Raw genomic sequence first — 27,805 nt, 5'->3', positions numbered from 1 at the left:
AGTAGGAGAGGAGGCAGAGAAAGTGTTTACAGGTGCAGATTCAGGTAAGATACAGGAGAAGAAAAAGGAAAAGGGGCTGAGCGCAGTGGCTCACACCTGTAATCCCAGCATTTTGGGAGGCCAAGGGGGGTAGACTGCTTAAGCCCAGGAGTTCAAGACCAGCCGGGGCAACATGGTGAAACCCTGTATCTACAAAAAATCAGCTGGGTTTGGTGGCACGCACCTGTGGTTCAAGTTATTCAGGAGGCTGAGGTGGGAGGATGGCTTGAGCCCAGGAGGCAGAGGTTGCAGTGAGCAGAGATCGAGCCACCGCACTAAACAGCCTCGGTGACAGTGAAACCCTGTCTCAAAGCAAAAAAAGAAAAAGGGAAAGAAGGCATGTTGGAGCTTTGCAGAGAGAGGAGAGGGTGTGATTAGTTACCTCAGAAAGTGGAATTGTGATTCTGAATGACATTTTTGTAAGAAAAAAAAGTGGAAATGTGAAGTTTCTAGACATCTGCAGTGCGATTGCCAGGAAACATGAATGGCCAAGGAGTTTTGTAGCTGAATTGAAAGTGAAACAATCCTCTGGCTATCTGATTTCCTCTTCTTCCAGTACAGGCACTAAGTAGGTGGATGGATGTTTCAACCAGGCCTTGAGTCTCCCAGGTGAGGTGGTTTTAGGAATGTCCATGCATTCTAGATGCCCCTTCCTTCCTTCCTTCCTTTCTCTCTCTTTCTTTTCTTTTCTTTTCTTTTCTTTGACAGAGTCTCGCTCTGTCACCCAGGCTGGAGTGCAGTGGCGTGATCTTGGCTCACTGCAACCTCCGCCTCCCGGATTCTAGTGATTCTCCTGCCTCAGCCTCCTGAGTAGCTAGGATTACAGGTGTGGGCCACCACACCTGGCTAATTTTTGTATTTTTAGTAAGATGGGGTTTCACCATGTTGGTCAGGCTGGTCTTGAACTCCTGACCTTGTGATCTGCCCACGTTGGCCTCCCAAAGTATTGGGATTAAAGATGTGAGCCACTGCACCTGGCCTGATACTCCTCTTTTCAAGACATGGAGGCTCGCTCCCCTCCCCCGAATGTAAACTGGACTTAGTGACTCACTTCTAAAGAGTAGAACGAATGAAGGTGGTGGTGAGAGACCTAGGAGAGCTGGCACAAACACACTTTGGCTTCCTGTCTGCACTGTGTCTTGGATCTCTTGCTCTGGGGGAAGCTAGCTGTCATGAGACACTCAGCAGCCCTGTGGACAGGTTCACATGGTGAGGAACTAAGGCCTCCCAGCCCACAGCCGTGTAAGAGAGCTGCCTGGGAAGGCAATCCTGCAGCCCCACACAAACCCTCAGAAGACGGTAGCCCTGGCCAGCATCTTGACTGCAAACTTCATGAGAGACTGTGAGGCAGAACTTCCAAGTTAATGCTCCCACATTCCTCATCTACAGAAACTGTGAGATAATAAATTGGGTTTTTTTTTTTTTTCATTTAAACCACAAAGTGTAGGGTAATTTTTATTTATTTAGTGCAAAGCTGACACATTCCAGATAAGGCTCCCAAACTCTAGATGCTGTCTCAACAACTGGACCAAAAGACTTTCTGCACAGCCACTGCCTCTCCTGCTGCTCCTTGCCTCAAGTCCCTTACTACATGGTGTGATATGTACTTGTGGGGTCTAGTTCACTGCACATGGCAAGATGTACTCTCTGCGATCCTTGAGATTGTTCAATTTTCTCCCGTAATCTGTTAAGGGGGGAAATCAGATTAATCAATTTTCTCATCTCTAACCTTGCATTTTTAGAATAAATCCAACTTGGGCACAGTGCGTTCTCTTCCTATATATTACCAGATTCATTTTGCTAATAATTTGCTTAGGATTTTTCCATCTGTGTTTATGAATCTGGGTCGGATGCAGTGGCTCATGCCTGTAATCCCAGCAGTTTGGGGGGCCAAGGTGGGTGGATCACCTGAGATCTGGAGTTTAAGACCAGCCTGACCAACATGGTGAAACCCCATCTCTACTAAAAATACAAACATTAACTGGATATGGTGGCTCACGCCTGTAATCCCAGCTACTTAGGAAGCTGAGGCAGGAGAATCGCTTGAACATGGGAGGCAGAAGTTGTGAGCTGAGATTGTGCCATTGCACTTCAGCCTGGGCAACAAGAGTGAAACTCTTGTCTTGAAAAAAAATAAAAAATAAAAGAAATTGTGGAAGGAATATCTGGAACTCATGTTTTTTTTTGTTGTTGTTTTTTGTTTTTTGTTTTCAACTGTTCCAGCCTCTGTGGTCCAGGCAGCCAGCTGGGAGGAGGCTGGGACAGATGCTCAGTGACCAGAGTGGGCTTGCTAATCTGACAAGGACCTTTCTAAGGGGACATTTGGATTTCTGCATGATCTGCTTCCAGCCTGCCTCCCTAACCCTGCCAAACCCTCATCATGCACTTTGTTGTTTGGTTTTGTTTTTTGTTTTTTGTGATGAACTCTCACTCTTGTCGACCAGGCTACAGTGAGTCGAGATTGCACTACTGCACTCCAACCTGGGCAACGCAGTGAGACTCCATCGCAAAAAAAAAAAAAGGCCGGGCACGGTGGCTCACGCCTGTAATCCCAGCATTTTCGTAGGCCAAGGTGGGTAGATCACGAGATCAATAGATCAAGACCATCCTGGCCAACATGGTGAAACCCCGTCTCTACTAAAAATACAAAAATTAGCTGGGCGTGGTGGCACGCATCTGTGGTCTCAGCTACTCAGGAGGCTGAGGCAGGACATTCGCTTGAACTCGGGAGGCGGAAGTTGCAATGAGCCGAGATTGCGCCACTGCACTCCAGCCTGGCGACAGAGCAAGACTCAGTCTCAAAAAAAAAAAGAGAGAGAGAAATACAAAAAAATAGAAAAAAATGTTAAATGTCTTAACAGAATCTAGTTTGAGACACTAAGAAGGATAAGATATCAGTTTTAAAATAGTCCCTATGAAAGAAACATGAATTATGCTAAAATTGAAGCAAGAACAAACACGAAATTGATAGTGAAGCATTGGTGGAAGGATGAAGAGATCACTGATGCTTTATGAAAAGTTTATGGAGACAATGCTCCAAAGAAATCAGCAGTTTACAAATAGGCAACTTGTTTTAAGAAGGGATAAGATGATGTTGAAGATGAAGTGTGCAGCAACAGATCACCCACAACAATTTGTGAGGAAAACAATCTTATTGGTACCCTGATTGAAGAGGACTAAATGATTAACAGCAGAAATGATAGCCAACACTAAGCCACCTTCATTAGTTCAGCTTATACAATTCTGACTGAAAAATTTAAGTGAAGCAAACTTTCCACTCAATGGATGCCAAAACCATTGCATCCAAATCAGTTGGAGACAAGAGCAGAGCTTTCCATGGAAATTTTAAAACAAGCAGGATCAAGATCCTGAAACATTTCTTGGAAGAATTGTAACAGATGAAACATGGCTTTCGCAGTAGGATACCGAAGGCGAGGCACAATTAAAGCAATGGCTTCCAAGAGGTGGAAGTGGTTCAGTCAACTCAAAAGCAGACCAGTCAAGAGCAAAGGCAATGGCATCAGTTTACGGGGATGCTCAAAACATTCTGCTTGTTGACTTTCTGGGCAGCCAAAGAATGGCAACGTCTGCTTATTTTGAGAGTGTTTGGTGTAGCAAAAGCTTTCTCAGAAAAACACCCAGGAAAGCTTCACCAGAGAGTCCTCCACCGTGACAATGCTCCTGATCATTCCTCTCACCAAAGAAGGTCAATTTTGTGAGAGTTTCAACAGGAAATCATTAGGCATCTGCCTCATAGTCCAGATTTGGCTCCTTCTGACTTATTTTTGTTTGTTTGTTTCTTTTTTTCTTTCTTTTTTGAGACAGTGTCTCGCTCTGTCGCCCAGGCTGGAGTGCAATGGTGTGATCTCGGCTCACTGCAACCTCTGCCTCCCGGGTTCAAGCAATTCTCCTACCTCGGCTTCCTGAGTATCTGGGATTATAGGCGCGCGCCACCACGCCTGGCTAATTTTTGTATTTTTGGTAGAGACGAGGTTTCACCATGTTGGTCAGGCTGGTCTTGAACTCCTAACCTCGTGATCCACCTGCCTTGGCCTCCCAAAGTGCTGGGACTGCAGGCACGCGCCACCATGCTCGGCTAATTTTTGTATTTTTTGTAGAGATGAGGTTTCGCCATGTTGCCCAGGCTGGTCTCAAACTCCTGGGTTCAAGCGATCCGCCTGCCTCGCCCTCCCAAAATCCTGGGATTAGAGGCGTGAGCCCCTGCACCCAGCCTCTGGTTTCTTCTTCTTCCATGAATTTGTCACTTTTGAAGAGTACCAGCCAATTATTTTGTGGAACATCCCTCAATTATTTTGTGTTTATGTGATGCTTGTAATGTGTCGTCTGAAGTTATTCATTTTTGGCAAGAATCCTAGAGCAGTGAATTGTGCCCTTCTCAGAGCCTCCTAGTATGTGCACATGATGTTGACGTGCCTTATGATACTGGTGATACTAACTTTGATCATGTGGTGTCTCCCAGGCTTCTCCACTGTCGATTTACTCTTTCCCCCTTTATTTTAGTCTGTTTCTGCTGCTATAACAAACTACCCAAGATTGGGTCATTTATAAACAATAAAAACTTATTTGTCATAGTTCTGGAGGCTGGAAGTCCACGATCAAGGTGCCGGCGGGCATGTTTGGTTTCTGGTGAGGGCTGCTCTCTGCCTCTAAGATGGCACCTTGTTGCTGCATCCTCCAAAGGGGACAAACGCTGTGTTCTCACATAGCAGAGGACCAGAAGGGCAAAAAAGCGGCAGAACAATGCACAAAGCCTCTTTTATAAGAGGTTTATCCCATTAGCCGTGCATGGTGGTAGGTGCCTGTGGTCCCAACTACTTGGGAGGCTGAGATGGGAGGATCTCTTGAGCCCGGGAGGCGGAGGCTGCAGTGCGCCGAGATTGCTGCTCCACTTCACTCCAGCCTGGATGACAGAGCAAGACCCTTTCTCCAAAAAAAAAAAGGCCCCACATCTTGATACTATCACATTGGCAATTAGTTTCAACATGAAGTTTGGAGGGGACAGAAACATAAACATTCAAACCATAGCACCCTTTGTGATTAGTAAACGTTGTGAGGTGCACCTTGAGTGTACACAAATATCTTCTTTTGCATCATACTTTCACTCACTAATTTTAGCATCCACCAATGAATGATTGGCGCCTGCAAAAATGATGACTGTGGTGTTTGTCTAATGGTGATTTTCTATTTCCATCACTTCTCCTACATTTATTTATTAGAGTTCTACTGCACAGAGGAGTTGTCTCTTCTCTCTGTTATTTACATATATCAGTATAAACTCATGGGTAGTTATTTTATTCTATGGGTAATAATTTATTGCTATCATTACTTATTTTGTTGCTCAAATTATCCCAGATTTGGCCCTTGGGAGCTCCTTCGAGTTGACTCTTGTGTCCTTTTGAAGTGTCCCCATGACTTTGTGAGTACTTCCTTACTTTCTGTCACTACGTGATGTTCCAGACTCATCTTGTATTATCTCTGCCCCAGCCCTGAAATGAACTATTTCTCCAAAGAGTCTAGATTCCTTTTATTACAGAATGGAATTTTTTTTTTTTTTTTTTTTTTTGGACTTAGTACGGTCCACTGCCCAGGCTGGAGTGCAGTAGTGCAATCTTGGCTCACTGCAACCTCCGCCTCCCAGGTTCAAGCAATTTTCATGCCTCAGCCTCCCCAGTAGCTAGGATTACAGGCGAGCACCACCACGCCCGGCTAATTTTTTTTGTCTGTCTGTTTGTTTTGAGACGGAGTTTTGCTCTTCTTGCCCAGGCTGCAGTGCAATGGTGTGATCTCAGCTCACCACAACCTCCATCTCCCGGATTCAAGTGATTCTTCTGCCTCAGCCTCCCAAGTAGCTGGGCTTATGGTCATGGGCCACCACGCCCGGCTAATTTTTGTATTTTTAGTAGAGACGGAGTTTTGCCATGTTGGCCAGGGTAGTCTCGAACTCCTGACCTCAGGTGATCCACCTGCCTCAGCCTCCTAAAATGCTAGGATTACAGGTGTAAGCCACTGTGCCCAGTCAGTAGGTAACTTCTTGAACATAATCCTTTCCTGAGATCACCAAAACTTCTGCAAATTCATTATTCAGGTTAGTTGTTTCCACTCAGCCAGTCTCTACTGTCTGTACATTTCAATGGCATGTTCATCCTCCTCATTAAATTCGTCTACATGATCCTCCAGCTCTTCCAAATTCACATCTTCATATGTTTTCACTCCACACAACAGTAAGAGTATGAATGAGAAGTTTCCCAGGTTTACAAAACAAGAGTTTTATCTGCCTGACGTCACCTGGTTCGGCCTTCAGGTAAACCCCTGGGCTGGGTGTTATCAACAGTTCCCGTATCATCCAAGGAGACACAGAGGACAATATTCTGCACACAGGATCAATCTTCCAGGCTGTTTGCTTTTTGTCTCTGGCCAGGGCTACCGTCTTCTTGTGTGGGGCTTGTGTGGGGCTGGAGAATCCCCTTCCCAGGAGGCTCACTTACGTGGTTGTTGGCTGTTGGCTGTTGGAGTAACAGAAGGTAAGAAGAGAGAGAGGAAGGTAGAGAAATATTTGGAGAAATATGAAATAAAAATGAGAAAGCATACAAAAAGATACTCAATGTCATATGCCATTAGAGAGTTGCAAATTAAAGCAACAGTCAGGTATCACTGCACATCTATCAAAGCAGTTAACATGCAAAATACTGACAACACCAAGAGCTGATGAGGATGTGGAGCAACAGCAACCTTCACTCATTGCTGGTGAAAATGCGAAACTGTACAATCACTTTGCAAGATGGCTTGGCAGTTTGATACGAAGTGAAATAGATTATAACCATGTGATCCAGCCATTGCTAGGTCGTAGATATTTACCCAATTGAGTTGAAAATTTGTAGGTATTTATCTAATTGAGTTGAAAACTTACGTCTACCTCTAAACCCCTGCACAAATATGTATAATAGCTTTTTCACACTCTCCCCAAACAGGAAGCAACCAAAATGTCCTTCAATAGAAGAATGGATAATAAAACTGTGGTATATCCATACAATAGAATATTATTCAGTGGTGAAAATCATAAGTTATTTTGATGATTCATTTTATGTGTTTATTTGGCTGGGCCACAGTGCCCACATTTGTGGTCAAACATTATTCTGGATGCTTTGGTGATGGCGTTTTTGAATAAGAGTGACATTTAAATTGGTCAACTTTGAGTAAAGCAGATTGCCTTCCATAATGTTGGAGGACCCTGTTCAATCAGTTGAGGTTCTGAATAGAACAAAAGACTGACCTTGGCCGGGCACGGTGGCTCACGCCTGTAATCCCAGCACTTTGGGAGGCCAAGGCGAGTGGATCACGAGGTCAGGAGATCAAGACCATCCTGGCCAACATGGTGAAACCCTGTCTCTACTAAAAAAATACAAAAATTAGCTGGGCGTGGTGGCACTTGCCTGTAATCCCAGACACTCCGGATGTTGAGGCAGGAGAATCGCTTGAACCTGGGAGTCGGAGGTTGCAGTGAGCCAAGATCACACCGCTGCACTCCAGCCTGGCAACAGAGCGAGACTCCGTCTCAAAGAAAAAAAAGAAAAAAACTGACCTCCTCCAAGCAAGAGACAATTCTGCTAGCAGAGGCCTTTGATTTGAATTGTAACATCATCAGGGTCTTCAGTCTGACAGCCTTCACATTTCCCTATTTTATTTATTTGTTTATTTATTTATTTATTTTTTAAATTTTTTCTTTCTTGAGATGGAGTCTCACTCTGTCGCCCAGGCTGGAGTGCAGTGGCATGATCTCCATTCACTGCAGCCTCCGCCTCCTGGGTTCAAGAGATTCTCCTGCCTCAGCCTCCCAAGAAGCGGGTATTACAGTCACCTGCCACCACATCCAGTTGATTTTTGTTTTTTTGGTAGAGATGGGATTTCGTCACATTGGCCAGGCTCAAATGCCTGACCTCAAGTGCCCACCTCAGCCTCCGAAAATGCTGGAATTACCAGCATGAGCCACCACACCTGGCCTCCGATTTTAAACATACTACAAAACTACAATAATTAAGACTATGTGCTACTGGCATGATAGACAAATAGATGAATAGAATAGAATTGACAGTCCAGAAATAAAACTATACATTTCTGGTTAACTGATTTTCTGTAAGGGTGCCAAGACTTTTTAATGGGAAAAGAATAGTAGAACAACTGGATATCCACAGGCAAAAGAATGAAGTTAGCCACCTACCTCACACTATGCAAAAAACACAACCGAACCAATCTCAAAATAGATCATAGGCCTGAAATGTAAGAACTAAAACTATGCAACTCTTAGAATAATCTATTTATTTGTTTACTTATTTCCTCTTGTCACTTTTGAACATATTTATAACGGCTGCTGTGAAGGCATTGTGTGCTAAGTCCAATATCTGGGACTGTTCAAAAGCAATGTCTATGGCTGCTTTTTCTTTTCCTGTGGATGGACCAGACATTCCTTGTTGCTTGCATGTCATAATTTCTGTTGAAAAAATGTACTTTTAGGCCGAGTGCAGTGGCACATGCCTGTAATTCCAGCACTTTGGGAGGCCAAGGCAGGCAGATCACCTGAGGTCAGGAGTTCGAGACCAGCCTGGCCAACATGGTGAAACCCCGTCTCTAGTAAAAATACAAAAAAATTAGCCGGGCGTGGTGGCACATGCCCATAATCCCAGCTACTTGGGAGGCTGAGGCAGAAGAATCGCTTGAACCTGGAAGGTGGAGGTTGCAGTGAGCCAGGATGGTACCATTGCACTCCAGCCTGGGCAACAGAATGAGACACCCTCTCAATCAATCAATCAATCAATCAATCAATAAAATGTACTTTTATCCAGTTTCATCCACATTGCTGAGAATGACAGAATTTTGTTCCTTTTATGGCTGAACAATATTCCACTGTGTGTACATACCACATTTTCTTTACCCATTTATCCACTGATAGGCACTTAGACTGATCCAATATTTTGGCTATTGTGAATAGTACTGCAATAAACATGGGAGTGCATTTAAAAATATATACTTATATGAACCTAATGTTTTTATTACAATGTACTTTTTTGTTTGTTTGTTTTTTGAGACAGAGTCCGTCTGTCGCCCAGGCTGGAGTGCTGTGGCATGATCTTGGCTCACTGCAACCTCTGCCTTCCGGGGTCAAGGGATTCTCTTGCCTCAGCCTCCCAAGTAACTGGGATTACAGGCGTGCACCACTACGCTCAGCTAATTGTTGTATTTTTAGTAGAGACAGGGTTTCACATATTGCCCAGGCTGGTCTCAAACTCCTGACCTTAGGTGATCTGCCTTCCTTGGCCTCTCAAAGTGCTGGGATTACAGGCGTGAGCCACTGTGCCTGGCCAAAATGTACATTTTAGATAATACATTGTAGGATGCCAGTCCTCTCTTAGGAGTCAATGTTGTTACTATTTGGTTGGCCATTTCTTTTTTTGTTTAGTGACTTGGCTGAATTAACTTTGTGAAGTGTATTTTCCTTGCAGTGTTTAGCCTAGAATGTCTGTTTTCTGATTTTTTTTTTTTCTTTTAAAAAAATCTAGCTACTGGGCCTGGTGGCTCGTGCTTGTAATCCCAGCACTTTCGAGGTTGAAGCAGGAGGATAGCTTAAGCCCAAGAGTTCAAGGTAGCAGAGAGCTATAATCATGTCATTGCACTCCAGCCTGGGTGACATAGCAATACCCTGTGTCAAAAAAAAAAAAAAAAAAAAAATATATATATATATATATATATATACACACACACACACACATACACACACACACATATTTTAGCTTGGCTCTCTAGGGGTCACCCCTGGTCAGCATAAATCACTTATGGTCAAAGTGACCATAAACCACTTATTGGTCAAAGTTCGTGCTTAAGTTTCAGATTTTCCTCTTTACTAGTAGGTATGTATGTGGCCTGCAGACTGGCTACTGCACTTCAGTGAGTTTATGTTTTTGTCTATGTTCAGTCAGGGAATATGCTTCCCCATTTGCTGTATGTGCCTTTAGGATAATTTATAGATTTGAAATGATTGGGTTCTTAAAATAAATCTTTCAGGCTGGGCACGGTGGCTCACACCTGTGATCCCAGCACTTTGGGAGGCCGAGGTGGGTGGATCACGAGGTCAGGAGTTCGAGACCAGCCTGGCCAGTATGGTGAAACGCTGTCTCTACTAAAAATACAAAAAATTAGCCGGGCATGGTGGTGCGCACCTGTAGTCCCAGCTACTCAGGAGGCTGAGGCAGGAGGATTGTTTAAACCTGGCAGGCAGAGGTTGTAGTGAGCAGAGATCACACCACTGCATTTCAGCCTGGGCAACAGAGTGAGACTCCGTCTCAAAAGTAAATAAATAAATAAATTTTTCTAGTTAAATGGTTGTTTTGTTGGGGAATGGATCTGCTGAGCTCCTTACACCACTATTCTGGGAATTGGTATTAAAATTATTTTAAATGTCTTGTTCCTATGGTTCCCTCCCCTTTGTCATGTATTTGTTATATTTGTCTTTCTCCTTTTTTCCCCCCGAAACAAGGTAACTAGTGGTTTGTCTTTTTTTTTTTTTTTTTTTTGAGACAGATTCTTGCTCTGTTGCCCAGGCTGGAGTGCAGTGTACCAAACATGGCTCACTGCAACCACTGCCTCTGAGGCTCAAGCAATCCACCATGCCCAGCTAGGTTTTTTGGGGTGTGTGTGTGTGTGTGTGTGTGTGTGTGTGTGTGTGTTTTGTTTCATAGAGACAGGGTCTCTCTATGTTGCCTAGGCTGGTCTTGAACTTCTGGGTTCAAGCAACTCTCCCACCTTGGCATCTCAAAGTGCTGGGATTGCAGGTGTGAGCCACTGTGCCAGGCTGTGTTTGTCTTTGTTAATAATGTCTCATTTTCGCTGGGTATGGTGGCTCTCATGCCTGTAAAGCCAGTACTTTGGGAGGCTGAGGCAGATGGATCACGAGGTCAAGACATCGAGACCATCCTGACCTACATGGTGAAACCCCATCTCTACTAAAAATACAAAAAAAGTAGCTGGGTGTGGTGGCGCCCACCTGTAGTCCCAGCTACTCAGGAGGCTGAGGCAGGAGGATTGCTTGAATCCTGGAGGCAGATGTTGCAGTAAGCCGAGATTACACCACTGCACTCCAGCCTGGCGACAGACAGACTCTGTCTCAAAAAAAATAATAATAATGATGTCTCATTTTATTACACTGTGCTCAGAGAATATTTGTATATTTCTACTTTTTTTAATGTACTGATGATTTCTTTGTGACCTAAGATATGATCATTTTTTTGTAAATATTTTGTTTCTTTGGAAACATGGTTTTTTTTTTCCAGAGCAATTTTTCTTAGTTGATGTGTGTTGAATTTTGTTTTCAGATTTTTTAAAATATCAGCTCTGTACGGATCTATTCATCTTCTTTCTATTCGTTTTTGTGGTATTGGATGGTTTTCAAGATACCTAGCTCAATAGCACACTGTAAGGTCAATATAGCAAAGTTCAGATGCTTTAGAAGCTTTTTATTTGTTTGTTTTGGTGTGGGGGTGGGTAGGGTTTTGTGTTCTCCCATTGCGTGGTTCTCTTTTGTCTTGTAGGACCCTCAATTTCTCCCTTCTGCATTTTCCCACTTCACTTAATGCCCACGGATGCTTCTGGCCCGTTTTAGCACCCGCCCCCGACCTTTTTTTAAACCGCTCCCGCGGAATCAATGGACTTTAACAACCTCCCTTCCTATCGCACACACTTGTGAGCCCCTTCCCTGAGGTCTGAGCTCTGACTTCCCAGGACGTCTTCTTGGTATTTTCAGATTTTAGAATGTCGCCGTCTTTCTGATGGTGGCTCTCGACCAACCCCAGCCCGGCCACTCCTGTCTCCCCTCCTTCCCCAACTTTTCTTGGCACAAAGCCTCCTGCCTGGGAGAGGCGGCAGCGCACGATGGCGTGCGGGGATTTTGTCGCTTTCTTTTTATTTACAGTTATCTTGAAGTTTGGACCTTCTCTGCTTTCAAGTTATGCTGACACTGTGGTTTTGGCAGCGTTTTATTTTTTCTTTCTTGTTGCCTGGAGCTGTGTGGGGAGCAAAAGTTGGCGGATGGGGAGCCAGGCAGCCCCTTGGGCCTCAGGACCGCTCACTTGTGACTTTTTAAGATGGAGTTCAGTTCGTCAGCTTGTCTTATTTTCTAACACGCGCATTTGAGGTCATAAATTCCTCTCTAAGAATTACTAGTTGTGTCCTCCAACTTTGACAGACAATATTTTCTATCTTTCTTTTTCTTCTTCTTCTTTTTTTTTTTTTTTTTTTTTTTTTTTTTTTTTTTGAGACGGAGTTATGCTCTGTTACCCAGGCTGGGGCAGTGGCGCGACCTCGGCTCACTGCAACCTCCCCCTTCCGGGTTCACGCCATTCTCCTACCTCAGCCGCCTGAGTAGTTGGGACTACAGGCGCACACCACCACACCCGGCTTTTTGTATTTTTAGTTAGAAACGGGGTTTCACTATGTCGGCCAGACTGGTCGGGAACTCCTGACCTTGTGATCCACCTGCCTCGGCCTCCCAAAGCACTGGGATTACAAGCGTGAGCCACCTCGCCCAGCTGCATTTGATTAATTTTTAGGAAGATGTTCTGTGCGTGCTTTTCTGCCTTTGTTGGGTGCAGTGCTACCTTATTTGTCCACTAGGTCAAATTTGTTCATCATATTCTTCCTATCTTTTACTGCTTTGCTAACTTTTTTGCCTTGCATGTGCCATCAGATCTACAGTTACGTTTGTGATTTGTTTTCTGTGTGGTTCTGTTGATTTTATACACACACACACACACACACACACGGTTTGTTGCTTATTGACTTTATTTTTAGGAGTAAACAAATTACTATATATATATTTTTTTCTTTACCTGGATTCTGGTTAGGTAATTATACACATTTTTTTTTCTTCCTTCCCTCCCACCCTTCTTTCTTTCTTCTCCTTCCTTTTTCCTTTTATTTTTCTTTTCCTTCCTATTTCTTTTCCTTTATTTTCCCTCCCCTTCTTCCCCTTCTCTTCTTTCCGACAGGGTCTCCCTATGTTGCCCAGGCCAGCACTACGGGTGCACACCAACACATCCAGCTATATATTTTTAAAATCACTTTCGTAAACTCTCTTTCTTTCTAGTTATGCTTTTTGCCCAGAGTGGTATTTTTTTTTTTTTTTTTTTGAGACAAGGTCTCACTCTGTCACCCAGCAGGCTGGAGTGCAGTGGTGCAATCTCGGCTCACTGCCACCTCTGCCTTCCAGACTCAAGCGATTCTCCTGCCACAGCCTCCTGAGTAGCTGGGATTACAGGCATTCACCACTACCACCCACCTAATTTTTGTATTTTTAGTAGAAATGAGATTTCACCATGTTGGCCAGGCTGGTCTTGAACTCCTGATCGCAAATGATCAACCTGCCTTGGCCTCCCAAAGTGCTGGGATTACAGGCGTAAGCCACTGCGCCTGGCCTAAAGTTGTTTTTTTTTGGTTTGTTTTTTGTTTTTTTGTTTTTTTGAGACAGAGTCTCAATCTGTCGCCCAGGCTGGAGTGCAGTGGCGTGATCTCTACTCACTGCAAGCTCCACCTCCCGGGTTCACACCATTCTCCTGCCTCAGCCTCCGGAGTAGCTGGTACTACAGGCACCCGCCGCCACACCCAGCTATTTTTTTTTGTATTTTAGTAGAGACGGGGTTTCACCGTGTTAGCCAGGATGGTCTCGATCTCCTGACCTCGTGATCCGCCCGTCTCGGCCTCCCAAAGTGCTGGGATTACAGGCTTGAGCCACCGCGCCCGGCTCATGTGATTCTTAAAGGTGAAAGAGAGAGGCTGGGCGCAGTGGCTCATATTTGTAATCCCAGCACTCTGGGAGGCCAAGGCGGGTGGATCACGAGGTCAGGAGTTGGAGACCAGTCTGGCCAATATGGTGAAACCCCGTCTCTACTAAAAATACAAAAATTAGCTAGGCGTGGTGGCACTTGCCTGTAGTCCCAGCTGCTTGGGAGGCTGAGTCGAGAGAATCACTTGAACCCGGGAGGCGGAGGCTGCAGTGAGCTGAGATGGCACCACTGCACTCCAGCCTGGCTGACACAGCAAGATTTTGTCTCAAAAAAAAAAAAAAAAAAATGAAAGAGAGGCAGAAGAGGGGTCAGAGTCAGAAAGATTTGAAGACACCAAGTTATTGTCTTTGAAGAGGGAAAAAGGAAGTCACACTGGGAATGCAGGCAGCCTCTGGAAGTTGGAAAAGGCAACGAAATGGGTCCTAGAACTCCCAGAGCGAGGAATCCTGCTGCCACCTGGATTTGGGCCTAGTGATACCCATTTTGGACTTCTGACCTCTAGAACAGTAAAGTAATAAATAAGTGTTGTTTTAATCCACTAACTTTATGATCATTTGGTAGAGCAACAAATAGAGATCCAGTACAATAATAACCCCTCAGTGTCAGTGGTTTTCAAATACAAAAGTTTGTTTCTTGCCCATATTACGTGCCCTTCACAGTTTGGCTTTGGCTCTGTCCCATGTCTTCTGTGTCCCAGAACCCTGGCAAGAGAGGCTGCCCCTACCAGGGGGACATCAGGCTCAGGGCAGATGGAAAAGCACAATGGCAGAACCACATTGGGGCTTTGAAAGCATCAGAGAGGTGCTTTGATGCTCTGCTTCATGTCTTCTATATCCCAGAGCCCTCTCTTGTCAGGGTTCTGGGATACAGAAGACATGGAGCAGAGTGAAAGCCAAACTGTGGGCTGAGCGCCGTGGCTCATGTCTGTAATCCCACCACTTTCTGAGGCCGAGGCGGGCAGATTACTTGAGGTCACGAGTTTGAGATCAACCTGGCCAACATGGTGAAACGCTGTCTCTACTAAAAATATAAAAATCAGCCAGGTGTGGTGGTGCTCACCTGTAATTCCAGCTACTCAGGAGGCTGAGGTGGGAAGATCACTTGAACCCAGGAGGCGGAGGTTGCAATGAGCTGAGATCATGCCACTGCGCTCCAGCCTGGGTGTCAGAGCAAGACTCTGTCTCAAAAACAAAACAAAACAAAAAAATAGCCAGGCGTAGTGGCACATGCCTGTAGTCCCAGCTACTCAGGAGGCTGAGGCAGGAGAATTGCTTGAACCCTGGAGGTGGAAGTTGCAAAGAGCCAGGACTGTGCCGCTGCACTCCAGCCTGGGCAACGGAGTGAGACTCTGTCTCAAAAAAATAAAAAAATAAAAACAGATATTCTCCCCAGTGTAGGAGATCAGTGTCAGATCTCCAAGGGTGGCACTGAAGGAAATGAGCCTGGACACCCTCCCAAGGTTAAAGTGACTAGCCCACTCCCAGGCTTCTTTTAGGTACCCTTTCCTGATCTCTAACCTTAATTATGGGGGGGAGAGGAGAATAGTTGAAAACACAGCTGGTCTAGGAGATTCATTCCGTTTCATGGAACACCTCTGTCCAGGCTGTGTCCAGGAACAGCTGTAGACCACACAGTCAGGCTACCCAGCGTGTGGGCCCAGCAGCCAGGCTGGAACTCTATCTCCACTTACCTGCTGAGTGGCTGGCAGGAAGTTACTCAGCCTCTCGGTGAGCAACCCAAACTCTGTGTGTTAGTTGTTTGTTCATTGATAAAATTAGGCTTCTCATCATTCTCATCAACTTCACGCGCTTGCTGTGAGGAACACATGAGCTGATGCCATCACAGCCTCCTCAGTAGGCAGCAGTAGGTGTTTAGGGAGCTGGCTATGGAGGCTGCCCCGCTCACTGCTTCCTTTCTAGGGGAGGCCAACTTCACATGCGTGCACACACACAAACAGGGCGGCCTGATGCAGACCAGCTGGTCTAGAAAGGCCTTCACGGCCTCAGGGAGCCTGGGAGGCGGCTTGGGGGAGACCATGAAACGCAGATAGATCAGAGACCCAGAGATCAGAGAGACCAAAGGACCCAGAGATCCAGAGACATCCAGACACCAGAGGCAACAAGAAAGTGAGAGGCTCAGAGGCCCATTGAGACCCAGGCAGCTTGTTCTGTGTTACGAGGGGAAAAATAAAATAAAAAACAAAAGAAACAAAAGAGAGACCCAGGGAGCCTCACTGAAACCTAGAGACTCAGGGAGGCCAATATATTCAGGGACACCCATAGAGAGCCAGAGACCCTGCCGCAGCAAGGCACAATCAGTGAATCAAAACTCGCTCACCAGGCCCTCGCAGTCCAGCCCTCATTTCCCGGCTCAGCACCTTGGCGCTGCGTTTATCAAGAGGGGAACAGGGATCCTAGCTCCCTGCCCGTCCTATGGGGTCTCAGGCCCTGGGGTCCAGCTGGCCTGCCTTCACGTCTCTTATAGTTGATGAAGCGTTGGAGAGGCTTTCACCCTGGGAAGCCACAGCTGGGCGCCGACTGGGCTCACAGGCGGCGAGGCAGGCAGTGAAGGCCAAGCCCCGCCCCCCAGGAAGGCCCTGATTGGTGGACGGGCTGCTCTGGGCAGTGCCGCCCTCAGGCTATATAAGCCCGCTCGCTGTCTACACGGGCGTTCTGCTCTGGGCAATTCCTGAGTTTGGGTAAGGCTCTCTGGAGGAGGAGGCTGGGCTGCTTGTGCGCACCGAGGTGGAGATTGGCCCCGGGGTGGTCGACTGCACGTTCTCCTCAGCCCCGTGGTTGTCGTCACTCTCGCGGGGATGAGGGTGGGTTTAGGACAGGAGCTTGAAATGTTTGAAGTGGCCCCATCAGCTTGCTCTAAATTCAGGTATTTCTCTAATTTCGTTCATCCCTGAGGACCTCAGTTTCCCCTCGGTGTAAGGGATCAGTGGCCCTTTCAACTCTGCTTTGGTGAGGGGTCGGGGGTGGTTGTGAGTTGGGGCCTGGAGGAGCAGTTAAGCTCTGGGTTTTTTTTCTTTTTTTGCCAGGCGCAGTGGCTCACGCCTGCAATCCCAGCACTTTGGGAGGTCAGGAGTGTGAGACCAGCCTGGCCAACACGGTGAAACCCCGTCTCTACCAAAAAATACAAAAAATTAGCCGGGCGTGGTGGCGCATGCCTGTAATCCCAGCTACTCGGGAGGCTGAGGCTGGAGAATCTCTTGAACCCGGGAGGCGGAGGTTGCAGTGAGCCGACATCGCGCCACTGCACTCCAGCCTTGGCGACAGAGAGACTCTGTCTCAAAACACACAAACAAACAAACAAACGAAACCCGAAAAACCTCTTGGGGTTTTGGAGACCAAAGACTTCACTTTTAACTGGCTGTGAGGTTTTCAGTTTCCTCGTTTAAAAATGGGTCCGAGTTAATCTTACCTCCTTACCAGAATGGAATAAGATAAGGCCCTTAAGCACAGCTCCAGGCACTTAGGAAGCCCTCAGCCGTGCTTGTTGCTGCTGTTACTCTGGCCTGTCCTGGGGTGCCAGGAGGAGGGCGGGGGTGCCGCAGCCCATAGCAACTCTTTGCTTCTTTTCTGACCTCCCCACTCCTCTTGCATCCCAACTGCCTTCTATTCTGAGCCCCCAAGTCTCTGCACCCACCCCTCCGCCGTCCTGGCCCCTGTCACCACCCTCTTGATTTGTGGGCGTCATGGGGGTACATGCTAAGTCCTGAGCCTCCTTTCTCTACAGGTCAACCTGCCCCATCTCCATCTCTTATGAGATGAGTGACTGCCAAGACCCCACCACTTCCCCTGTAGTTACCACCCAGGTAGAGCTGGGGGGCTGCAGCCGGCAAGGTGGGGGCAATGGGTTCCTCCGTTTTCGCCAGCACCAGGAGGTCCAGGCCTTCCTCAGCCTTCTGGGTGAGTTTGGAGGGCTGGCACGGGAGGGACTGTGAGGCCAAGTGTGAAAGCAGACGTGAAGTGTGAGGTCTCACCTTCCTGTACAGACATCTGAGGCCTCTGACCCTCACCCTCTCAAGGTAACCCAGCTTAGGCAGGTAGGAGGGGAGTCCTCTCAGAAACTGGGTTCAGGGCCAGGCGCCGTGACTCATACCTATAATCCCAACACTTTGGGAGGCTGAGATGGGAGGATTACTTGAGACCAAGAGTTCAAGACCAGCCTGGTCAACATAGTGAGACCTCATCTCTATTTACATTAAGAAAGAGAGAAAGAAGAGAGAGAGAGAGAGAGAGGGTTCAGTGGCGGCTTGGGCTTTGGAGCTTCTGATGCCACTCTTCTCCATGGAGGCGGTGGTAACCTGCGTCCTGTCTTCTCTACCCTCAGAGGACAGTTTTGTCCAGGAATTCCTCTCCAAAGACCCCTGCTTCCAGATTTCAGATAAGGTGAGAGAGCACAGGCTGGGGGTCTCTTGAGGTTCAGGTTGAGTTGGTGGGAATTGAGTGCCGCTGCTTTATTGGGTGCCCTGGTCTGGTAGGGAGAGCCACTCCCCTTCCACCCTTACCAGTTCATCTTTGCATACCCCTTCCCACCATTTTACTGACTTTCTTTCCCTGCAGCACAACCTCCTTGGGTGCAAATGAACCTGGGTGCAAGCCCCTCCTCCTCAGAGGATAACTAACCCCCCGACCCTGATCTGTCTCTGCAGTATCTCCTGGCCATGGTGCTGGTCTACTTCCAGCGCGCCCACCTGAAGCTCAGCGAGTACACCCACAGCAGCCTGTTCTTGGCCCTGTGAGTGGCGGGGGCAGGCAGTGGAGGCATTATCTGGTGGAGGTGTCGGATGGGACGGGGCAGATGTGTGGCCTCTGCTCCCTGACCCCGTGCCTCTGTGGCTAGGTACCTTGCAAACGACATGGAGGAGGACCTGGAGGGGCCCAAATGTGAGATTTTTCCATGGGCCTTGGGAAAAGATTGGTGTTTACGAGTGGGGAAATTCCTGCACCAGAGGGATAAGCTTTGGGCACGGATGGGTTTCCGGGCTGTTGTGAGCCGCCAGTGCTGTGAGGAGGTGAGGTTGTGGAGGCAGCCTGGGGTGTGGGGAAGGCTGGGGTTCCCACCCCATTTACTGTCCACTCTGCTCCTCCCAGGTCATGGCAAAGGAGCCATTCCACTGGGCTTGGACTCGGGACCGGCGCCCCCACCATGGTGGGGTTCAGAGGGTCTGTCCACAGGTCCCTGTTCACCTTCCCCGGGGTCCTGGCCTCTCGCCGCCCCACTGTTCCCCCTGTGGCTTGCCCCAGCACTGCAGCCGCCACCAGCTTAAGCCTGTGTCATCCAAGTGCCCTTCTCTGACCTCGGAGTGTCATCGTCCTCCTTCCCAAAATTATCTCTCAAGGGTCAAAAACACCTGGGGTGGGGACTTTCTCATCGTCTTGCCCCCGCAGATGCAACTGGAACCAGGCACCTACTCCCTCCGCAGTGAGTGCAGGATGGGACAGCAGCTGCAGGGCTGGTGTGGGAGCTTGGGAGGCAGGAGTGAGGACCAACAGTATGAGAGGGAGTGCTGTGGGCCTGGAATCGACGTGCTGCCCTTCCTGTGTGAGCTCGGCAGGTTTCCTCTCTGAGCCTCACTCTTTCCTCTCCGCAGTCTTCCCAAAGCCTCTGGCACGCCCTGGGCACTGAAGCCCTACAGGGTGAAGAACAGCACGCCTGCTGGCCCGCTGACTGACACACCACTGGCTATGCCCCCACCCCTGCCCCTTCCTCCCAGCCCGCAGCTTGTGCCCACTCTGGTCCTGGTCCCCTCTAATAAATTCATGTCCACAGGACACCAACTGTGCTTAGGTCCTGGCCTGGTTCCTTGACCCAGGGTTGGGGTAGGGAGGAGGTGTCTACCAGGGTTACACCATGTGAGCACAGGCTGTGTAACAGCTTGGCCCCTTCCCATTGGTGGCCAGTTATTCTGAGCCTCAGTTTCCTCTCTGTGCTGTCCATGCCTATGGATGATGAGATCTACACAGTCTAGATGGGATTAAGTGAGATGAGGTATCTGCAGCCCTTAGAAGAGGGCCAGGGAGCCGAGCCTGGTGGCTCACACCTGTAATCCCAGCACTTTGGGAGGCTGAGCTGGGTGGATCACTTGAGGTCAGGAGTTCAAAACCAGCCTGGCCAACATGGTGAAATCCCTTCTCTACTAAAAATACAGAAATTAGCGAGGCATGGTGGTGGGTGCCTGTAGTCCCAGCTACTCGGGACACCAAGGTGGAAGAATTGCTTGAACTGGGGAGGCAGAGGTTACAGCAAGTTGAGATCACGCCACTGAGCTCCAGTCTGGTGACAGAGTGAGGCTCTGTCTCAAAAAAAAAAAAAAGGAAAAAGGGGGGGCTGGGGCCAGGAACATATTGGGAAACAAAATTTGAATGGAAAACAGCTCTTTATTTAGTCTAGAAATGCCTTCAGGGCCAGGTTTACTTAGGAATAAGACTTGATCACTTCCTTGAGCTGCAATCAAATATAATATTGTAATTATAATAACCCCCTCTCCCCCAAGAGACATGGGGACTCAAAAGGGTTAATTTCTTTCTTTCTTTTTTTGTTTTTTTGAGACTGAGTCTCGCTTTGTCGCCCAGGCTGGAGTGCAGTGGCGGGATCTCGGCTTGCTGTAACCTCTGCCTCCCGGGTTCAAGTGATTCTCCTGCCTCAGCCTCCTGAGTAGCTGGGATTATAGGTGACCACCACTGTACCTGGCTAATTTTTTTGTATTTTTAGTAGAGATGGGGTTTCACCATGTTGGCCAGGCTGGTCTCGAACTCCTGACCTCATGATCCACCCACCTCGGCCTCCCAAAGTGCTGGGATTACAGGCGTGAGCCACCATGCACAGCCCAAAAAGGGTTAATTTCTTAATGGAGGAGATAGGAAGGCTTCCCAGAGGAGATGGCAATTGGACTGCACCTGGATATTCATGGAAGGACAGTCTAGAGTAGTGATTATGGCTTGGTCTTTGGAGCCAGCTTTTTAAATTCAAATTTCAGGTCTCTGGGTTAGCTTGGCATGTTATTTAATCTCCCTGTGCCCTCATTGACTCATCTGTAAAATGGGTTATTCTGAGATGTGAATGGGTTAATCCCATGGAAGGGTTTAGAACAATGTCTGGCATGAACAAGTGTGAACCCTGGGTGTTCCAGTGGAGGAAACTGCCTAGAGAAAGGCTGGTGAGGAGGGTGTTTAGGGGGTGAAGATGGAGAAGGGTAGCAGAGAATAGACAGAGTTAAGAAAGCCTGGAGACTGAGGACATTAGAAGCCAACACAAGGACTAAAAAGTATTTTAAATATGTTTTTCCAATAGATAATATATTCACATGTATATTTTAAACCAAGAGCCACCCTCCTACCCCTGACTTCAGCTCCCTGGTTCTCTGCCCTGAAATCAACGAAAGCGATGTTTCTCCTGTCTTTCCAGAGAAAGAGTCTAAACTTACAGAAGCCCATGTGGTATAATAAAAATTTTTAAAAATATATAGATGGCTGGGTGTGGTGGCTTACACCTGTAATCCCAGAACTTTGGGAGGCCAAGATGGGAGGATCACTGGAGCCCAGGAGTTCAAGACCAGCCTGGGCAACATAGTGAGACCTCATCTGTGCCAAAAAATTTAAAAATTAGCTGGGTGTGGTGGTGTGTGCCTGTAGTCTCAGCTACTTGGGAGGCTGGGGTAGGAGAATCACTTGACTCCAGGAGTTGGAGGCTGCAGTGAGCTATGATTGCACCAGGGCGCTCCAGCATGGGCAACGGAGCGAGAGCCAGTCTCAAAATACATATGTATGTCTATTTGGTTCCTGACAGAGCTCCTGAAACCCTTGTAATTTTCTTTTTTTCTCGCTCTGTTGCCCAGGCTGGAGTGCAATGGCCGGATCTCAGCTCACTGCAAGCTCCGCCTCCCGGGTTCACGCCATTCTCCTGCCTCAGCCTCCCGAGTAGCTGGAACTACAGGCGCCCGCCACCTCGCCCGGCTAATGTTTTGTATTTTTAGTAGAGACGGGGTTTCACCGTGTTAGCCAGGATGGTCTCGATCTCCTGACCTCGTGATCCACCCGTCTCGGCCTCCCAAAGTGCTGGGATTACAGGCTTGAGCCACCGCGCCCGGCCAACCCTTGTAATTTTCTAAGTGATAGAAGTGTCTTTTCTTGATAGCAACCCTTCCACCTCTATTATTCCTAATAAGATTATTACACCTGAGTTTATGCTAATGAGGTGACAAGACCGGGGGCTGGGGGACTAAAGATTGGGTTATAAAAACGGATGGATGTGCTGGGAGGGTAGAGAGGGTCTGGAAGCTCTGTGTACCATACCCCCAGTGCCTTGCCCTATGCATCTCTTCCATCTGGCTGTTTTGGAATTGTTTCCTTTATAATAAACAGGTAATATCCTAGGAAGTGAGGCACTTTCCTGAGTTCTGGGAGTTGTCTACTGCATTATCAAACTGAGGTGCTGGGGGAACCTCTGAATTTGTAGTTCGCCAGAGAGAAGCATTCCCTGGGTACCCCATTTGTGGCTGGTATCTGAAGTGGGGGCAGCCTTCGGGTACTGAAGCCTTAACCTGTGGGGTCTGTGATAACTCCAGAAGTAAGTGTCAGAATGGAATTGAATTGTTCAACACCCCATTGGTATTGGAAAATTGGTGTGGAAAAATGTATTTCGTGAAAAAAAGACAACACACTGATATGTATATATTTCCCACACCGTTTTTATTAAATGCCAGAATTCTCTGCATCCTGTTGTGCACTTATGAATGCATTATGAAGTTTATTTATTTATTTATTTTGAGAAAGTCTTGCTTTGTTACCCAGGATGGAGTGCAGTGGTGCGATCTTGGCTCACGCAACTTCCACTTCCTGGGGTCAAGCAATTCTCCTGCCTCAGCCTCCCGGGTAGCTGGGATTATAGGCACGCACTACCATGCCCTGCTAATTTTTGTATTTTTAGTAGAGACAGGGTTTTGCCATGTTGGCCAGGCTGGTCTCGAACTCCTGACCTCAGGTGATCTACCTGCCTCAGCCTCCCAAAGTGCTGGGATTATGGGCATGAGACACTGCACTGGCTATTTTTTTTTTTTCCTTTTTGTGAGACAGCATTTTGCTCTGTTGCCTAGGATGGAATGCAGTGGCACAATCTCAGCTCACGGCAGCCTCCGCTTTCAGAGTTTAAGCGATTCTCCTGCCTCAGCCTCCCAAGTAGCTGGGATTGCAGCCATCTGCCACCATGCCTGGCTAATTTTTGTATTTTTAGTACAGAACGGGATTTCACCATGTTGGCCAGGATGGTGAAGATGGTCTTTTATTCATACATTTCTTGCTACAGCTGTGTTGTATTAATCTTTTTTTTTTTTTTTTTTTGAGAAGGAGTCTCGCTCTGTCACCCAGGCTGGAGTGCAGTGGCCAGATCTCAGCTCACTGCAAGCTCCGCCCCCCGGGTTCATGCCATTCTCCTGCCTCAGCCTCCCCAGTAGCTGGGACTACAGGCGTCCGCCACATCGCCCGGCTAGTTTTTTTGTATTTTTTAGTAGAGACGCGGTTTCACCGTGTTAGCCAGGATGGTCTCGATCTCCTGACCTCGTGATCCACCCGTCTCGGCCTCCCAAAGTGCTGGGATTACAGGCTTGAGCCACCGCGCCCGGCCTAATTTTTTTTTTTGAGACGGAGTCTTGCTCTGTCACCAGGCTGGAGTGCAGTGGTGCAATCTCGGCTCACTGCAACAACCTCTGCCTCCGCGGTTCAAGTGATTCTCCTGCCTCAGCCTCCCGAGTAGCTGGGATTACAGGCACGCACCACCACGCCTGGCTCATTTTTTGTATTTTCAGTAGAGTCAGTGTTTCCCCATGTTGGCCAGGATGGTCTCGGACTCCAGACCTCATGATCCGCCCACCTCGGCCTCCCAAAGTGCTGGGATTACAGGTGTGAGCCACTGCGCCTGGCCATCTTTTTTTTTTTTTTTTGAGATGGGTCTCACTTTGTCACCCACGCTGGAGTGTAGTGGTGCGATCTTGGCTCACTGCAGCCTCGACCTCCTGGGCTCAAGACATTCTCCCGCCTCAGCCGCACAAATAGCGAGGACCACAGATGTGCACCACCATGCCCTGCTAAATTTTGTATATTTTGTAAAAAGGGGGTTTTGCCATGTTGCCCTGACTGGTCTTGAACTCCTGAGCTGAAGGGATCCCCCGACTTTGGCCTCCGAAAGTGCTGGGATTATAGGTATGAGGCACCACTCCCGGCCTTGTGTTCTTGTTTATGGATATACCATGAAGTAACTAATTGCTTATTGATCAACATTTAAGTTGTTTCTAGGATTCTGGTAATCCTATGGTGTGAGACTTTTTTTTTCCCTCCAGATGGAATCTTGCTCTGTTGCCCAGGCTGGAGTGCAATGGCACAATCTCAGCTCCTGGGTTCTGCAACCTCCGCCTCCTGGGTTCAAGCTATTCTCCTGCCTCAGCCTCCCGAGTAGCTGGGATTACAGGCACAGGCACATGCCACCGTGCCCAGCTAATATTTTGTATTTTTAGCAGAGATGGGGTTTTACCATGTTGGCCAGGCTGGTCTTGAACTCCTGACCTCAGGTGATCTGCCCACCTCGGCCTTTATTCTTAAAGACAGGGTCTTGCTCTATTGCCCAGGCTGGAGAAGTGACACAATCATAGCTCACTACAGCCTCCAACGCCTCAAGCCATCCTCCCATCTCAGCCTCTGGAGTAGCTGGGATGACAGGCATGCACCACCACACCTGGCTAATTTTCTAACTTTTTTATAGATGGGGTCTCATTATGTTGTCTCATTATGTTGCCCAGGCTAGTCTCAAACTCCTAGCCTCAATTAATTCTCCTGTCTAGGCCTCCCAAAGTGTTAGGATAATAGGAATAAGCGACCACACCCAGACCATTTTTTTTTAAAATATATATGGAGAAAAATACTCCTGTAAGATGTTAATTGTAAATGTTTTCTTCAGTCCATCATTTTGACATAACTGTATGGATTTTTAATGTAGTAAAAAATGCAATTTTATGATTTTTGGGTTTTGTGTCATAGTTAAAAAGACCGTTTCCACACTTGAGATGATATAAAAAGTTTCTCCTTTAGGTTCTGGCTGTGTTTTTTTGTTTTTTTTGAGATGGAGTTTCGCTCTTGTTGCCCAGGCTGGAGTGCAATGGTGCAATCTCCACTCAACGCAACCTCCACCTCTGTCTCCCGGGTTCAAGCAATTCTTCCAAAGTGGTGGTGATCATTTTACCCTCTCTTGGTGTATGAGAGCTCCAGTTCTTCTATATCCTTGACAACATGACAATACTTGATTTGGTCAATCTTAAATTTTAGCAATTCTAGCAGGTGTTCTTTGAGAAGCAGTCCTTCTAGTGACTTTAGTTTACATTTCCCTAAGAGTAATGCACTCAGTGCTTTTTCATGTGCTTATTTGCCATCCAGAGATCTTTTTGGATGAAGTGTCTATTCAAATGTTTTGTCCATATTTTGACAGGCACGGTGGCTCACCCTGTAATCCCAGCACCTTGGGAGGCAGAGGTGGGCAGATCACTTGAGGTCGGAAGTTTGAGACCAGCTTGGCTAACATGGTGAAATACCATCTCTACTAAAAATACAAAAATTAGCCTGGCGTGATGGCGGGCACCTGTTATCCCAGCTACTGGGGAGGCTGAGGCAGGAGAATTGCTTGAACTCGGGAGGCGGAGGTTGCAGTGAGCCAGGATCATGCCACTTCACTCCACCTGGGTGACTGAGGAAGACTCCATCTCAAAAACAAAAACAAATACAAACACCAGAAAACAAATGTTTTGTCCATTTTTATTGGATTTTTATTCAATTGTAAAAGTTCTTTACACAAGTCCTATATCAGATAGAATTTTCACAAATATTCTTCCTAGTCTATGGCTTATCTTTTCTTTTTTTTTTTTTGAGACGGAGTCTCGCTCTGTCGCCCAAGCTGGAGTGCAGTGGCGCGATCTCGGCTCACTGCAAGCTCTGCCTCCCGGGTTCCCGCCATTCTCCTGCCTCAGCCTCCCGAGTAGCTGGGACTACAGGCGCCGCCACCACGCCCGGCTAATTTTTTTTTTGTATTTTTAGTGGAGACGGGGTTTCATTGTGTTAGCCAGGATGGTCTCGATCTCCTGACCTCGTGATCCGCCCATCTCGGCCTCCCAAAGTGCTGGGATTACAGGCTTGAGCCACCGCGCCCGGCCTATCTTTTCATTTTTAATAGTTTTGTGCATTTTGAAGAACAAAAGGGTTTTATTTTGATGAAGTTCAATTTATTGATTTCCTCTATCATTTATACTTTTTGTGTCATATTTAAGAAATCTGGCCAGGTGCCAAAGTTCACACCTGTAATCCCAGCACTTTGCAAGGCTCAGGCAGGAGGACTGCTTGAGCCCAGAAGTTCATGACCAGCCTGAGTAACACAGCAGGACCCCATTTCTACAAAAAACTTAAAAATTAGCTGGGTGTCGGGGCACGTGCCTGTAGTCTCAGCTACTCAGGTGGCTGAGGTGAGAGATCTCTGGAGCCCAGGAGTTTAAGGTTACAGTGAGCTGTGATCAGGGCACTGCACTCCTGCCTGGTCAATGAAAGCAAGACCCTGCCTTTAGAAAAGAAAAAAGAAATCTTTTCTAAACCCAATATTGTTAAGATAGTCTCCATTTTTATCAAATCCATCTACTTCTGCCTTCCACCTCTCTAGTTTAAGCCACTGTTCTCTGTCCCTGGACACCTGCGCAGAAAGCCTAGGAGCTGGTTCCATCCCTCACTCATCAGATTAGATCAGCAGCTCTTAACTTTTGAGGGGTCATGGGCCCTAGAGTCCTGGGAACACTATGTAGTTTCCTCAGCAAAATGCTTGCATCCACAACCTGCAAGGCTGCAGCAGCTGCTGGGCTGGGACTGCGAGACCAGCGAAAAGCCCTGACTTGGGAGGGTCTCAGGGGTCTCTGCAGTCTCCCCACCCACACCCCCGGCCTCCGCGCCGAATCCTGGCCCCCCAACTTCTTGCAGCCCGTGAAGCAGGACCTCCGGGTCCTGGAGGTGGGGAGTGGGGGCTGCCGTGCTGCTTGGGCCTCTGCCGCCCTCTCCTGGGTAAGGTGATACATGGGCGCTTCCAGGTGGGTGGGCTGAGAGCTTGGGGGAGAGGACAGGGATGTCCACCTCTCGAAGTTTCCAGGTTCAAGAAACCCCAGAACGTTAAAGAAAGATGGGCTCCCGCAATTGCCCATCCCCATCCCATAGGCTGCACGCATGCGGAAAGCCGGGCCAAGTGGGGCATGGACTTACCCAAGGTCACGCAGCGAGCCCGGTCCCCCAGGGTTCCCCTGGGGAGCGCCGAGCAGGGGCGCGGCGCGGCCCTGCGGGGAGAGGCTGCCGTTTACGGAGTGTCCGGCAGGGGTCTGCTCGCTGCCAGCCCGGTCCCTCTTCAGAGCAGCTGCCGCAGCCCGAGGTAATCTCAGCCCCGTGCCTGGGCGGACTGGGAGCGGCGGGAGCAGCTGCGGCCGCGCGGAGCGAGGGGAGCTGGGGACGGGGCGGGCCCGGGACTGCGGGAGGCGGCGCCGCCGCCCGATCGCCCGGGAATGCCCGCCGGGGCGCGCGTGGGGTGCGGCCGTCCGGCCCTGCAACTCGAGCTGCTGCCCCTGGTTAAAAATACCCCCTGCCCGGCCCTCCCCTCCTCTCCCCACGGTGCCCTTCCGCCGCGCCCCAGAGCCTCCCCGCCCCACCCGCGCAGGCCCCTCCCCGGGGACTGCTCTGCCTTTTACTAATTTGTCCTCTCGCGGAATTGGCCCCCGGCCTGCGGAGGGAGGGGCGGGAAGACACCGTGGGTAAGAGATAGTCAGAGACCGTGCCGGAGAGATAAGGGAGAGCCGAGAGGAAGCGGGGTAGGAGCCCCAGGAGGAGGAGGAGGAGGAGAAGGAGAAA

The 27,805-nt window shown here is 48.2% G+C and overlaps 2 protein-coding genes and 1 long non-coding RNA gene across 9 annotated transcripts in view; 2 read left to right on the top strand and 1 right to left on the bottom strand.

Moving 5' to 3' along the window:
- SPDYC (speedy/RINGO cell cycle regulator family member C) overlaps positions 1-19,678 on the top strand; it is a 36,938-nt gene extending 17,260 nt beyond the window's left edge. The window contains exons 1-7 of one of the 2 annotated variants that reach the window (XM_077962419.1): positions 16,556-16,584; positions 17,628-17,800; positions 18,225-18,283; positions 18,547-18,632; positions 18,738-18,909; positions 18,989-19,319; positions 19,489-19,678. In XM_077962419.1, the coding sequence (XP_077818545.1) occupies positions 17,659-17,800; positions 18,225-18,283; positions 18,547-18,632; positions 18,738-18,909; positions 18,989-19,319; positions 19,489-19,523 (825 nt within the window). In that variant the 5' untranslated portion in view covers positions 16,556-16,584; positions 17,628-17,658 and the 3' untranslated portion in view covers positions 19,524-19,678. Of the gene's footprint in view, positions 1-16,555; positions 16,585-17,627; positions 17,801-18,224; positions 18,284-18,546; positions 18,633-18,737; positions 18,910-18,988; positions 19,320-19,488 lie in introns of those variants that run through there. The other variant, XM_015113803.3, reaches the window with a different exon arrangement.
- Positions 5,568-27,612, bottom strand: LOC144334122 (uncharacterized). The gene is made up of 2 exons (XR_013403574.1): positions 27,170-27,612; positions 5,568-6,563 (listed from the first exon to the last, which is right to left on the bottom strand). It is a non-coding gene; the product is annotated as an uncharacterized LOC144334122 (long non-coding RNA).
- The window catches only part of CAPN1 (calpain 1), a 35,446-nt gene continuing 33,419 nt past the window's right edge, over positions 25,779-27,805 (top strand). For 3 of the 6 annotated variants that reach the window (XR_013403280.1, XM_077961051.1, XM_015113718.3), the window contains exon 1: positions 27,488-27,765. Coding sequence is in view for 1 of the 6 variants with exons in the window: in XM_015113717.3 (XP_014969203.2) it covers positions 27,160-27,332 (173 nt within the window). In the remaining 5 variants the exon portion in view is untranslated. Of the gene's footprint in view, positions 26,049-26,342; positions 27,333-27,484; positions 27,766-27,805 lie in introns of those variants that run through there. The other 3 variants (XR_013403281.1, XM_077961052.1, XM_015113717.3) reach the window with 2 other exon arrangements.

This window comes from Macaca mulatta, chromosome 14 (assembly GCF_049350105.2).
Source record: "Macaca mulatta isolate MMU2019108-1 chromosome 14, T2T-MMU8v2.0, whole genome shotgun sequence".
Lineage (NCBI taxonomy): Eukaryota > Metazoa > Chordata > Mammalia > Primates > Cercopithecidae > Macaca > Macaca mulatta.
Note: the sequence above shows the minus strand (reverse complement) of the source record. Positions and strands in the feature narration are given on the sequence as shown.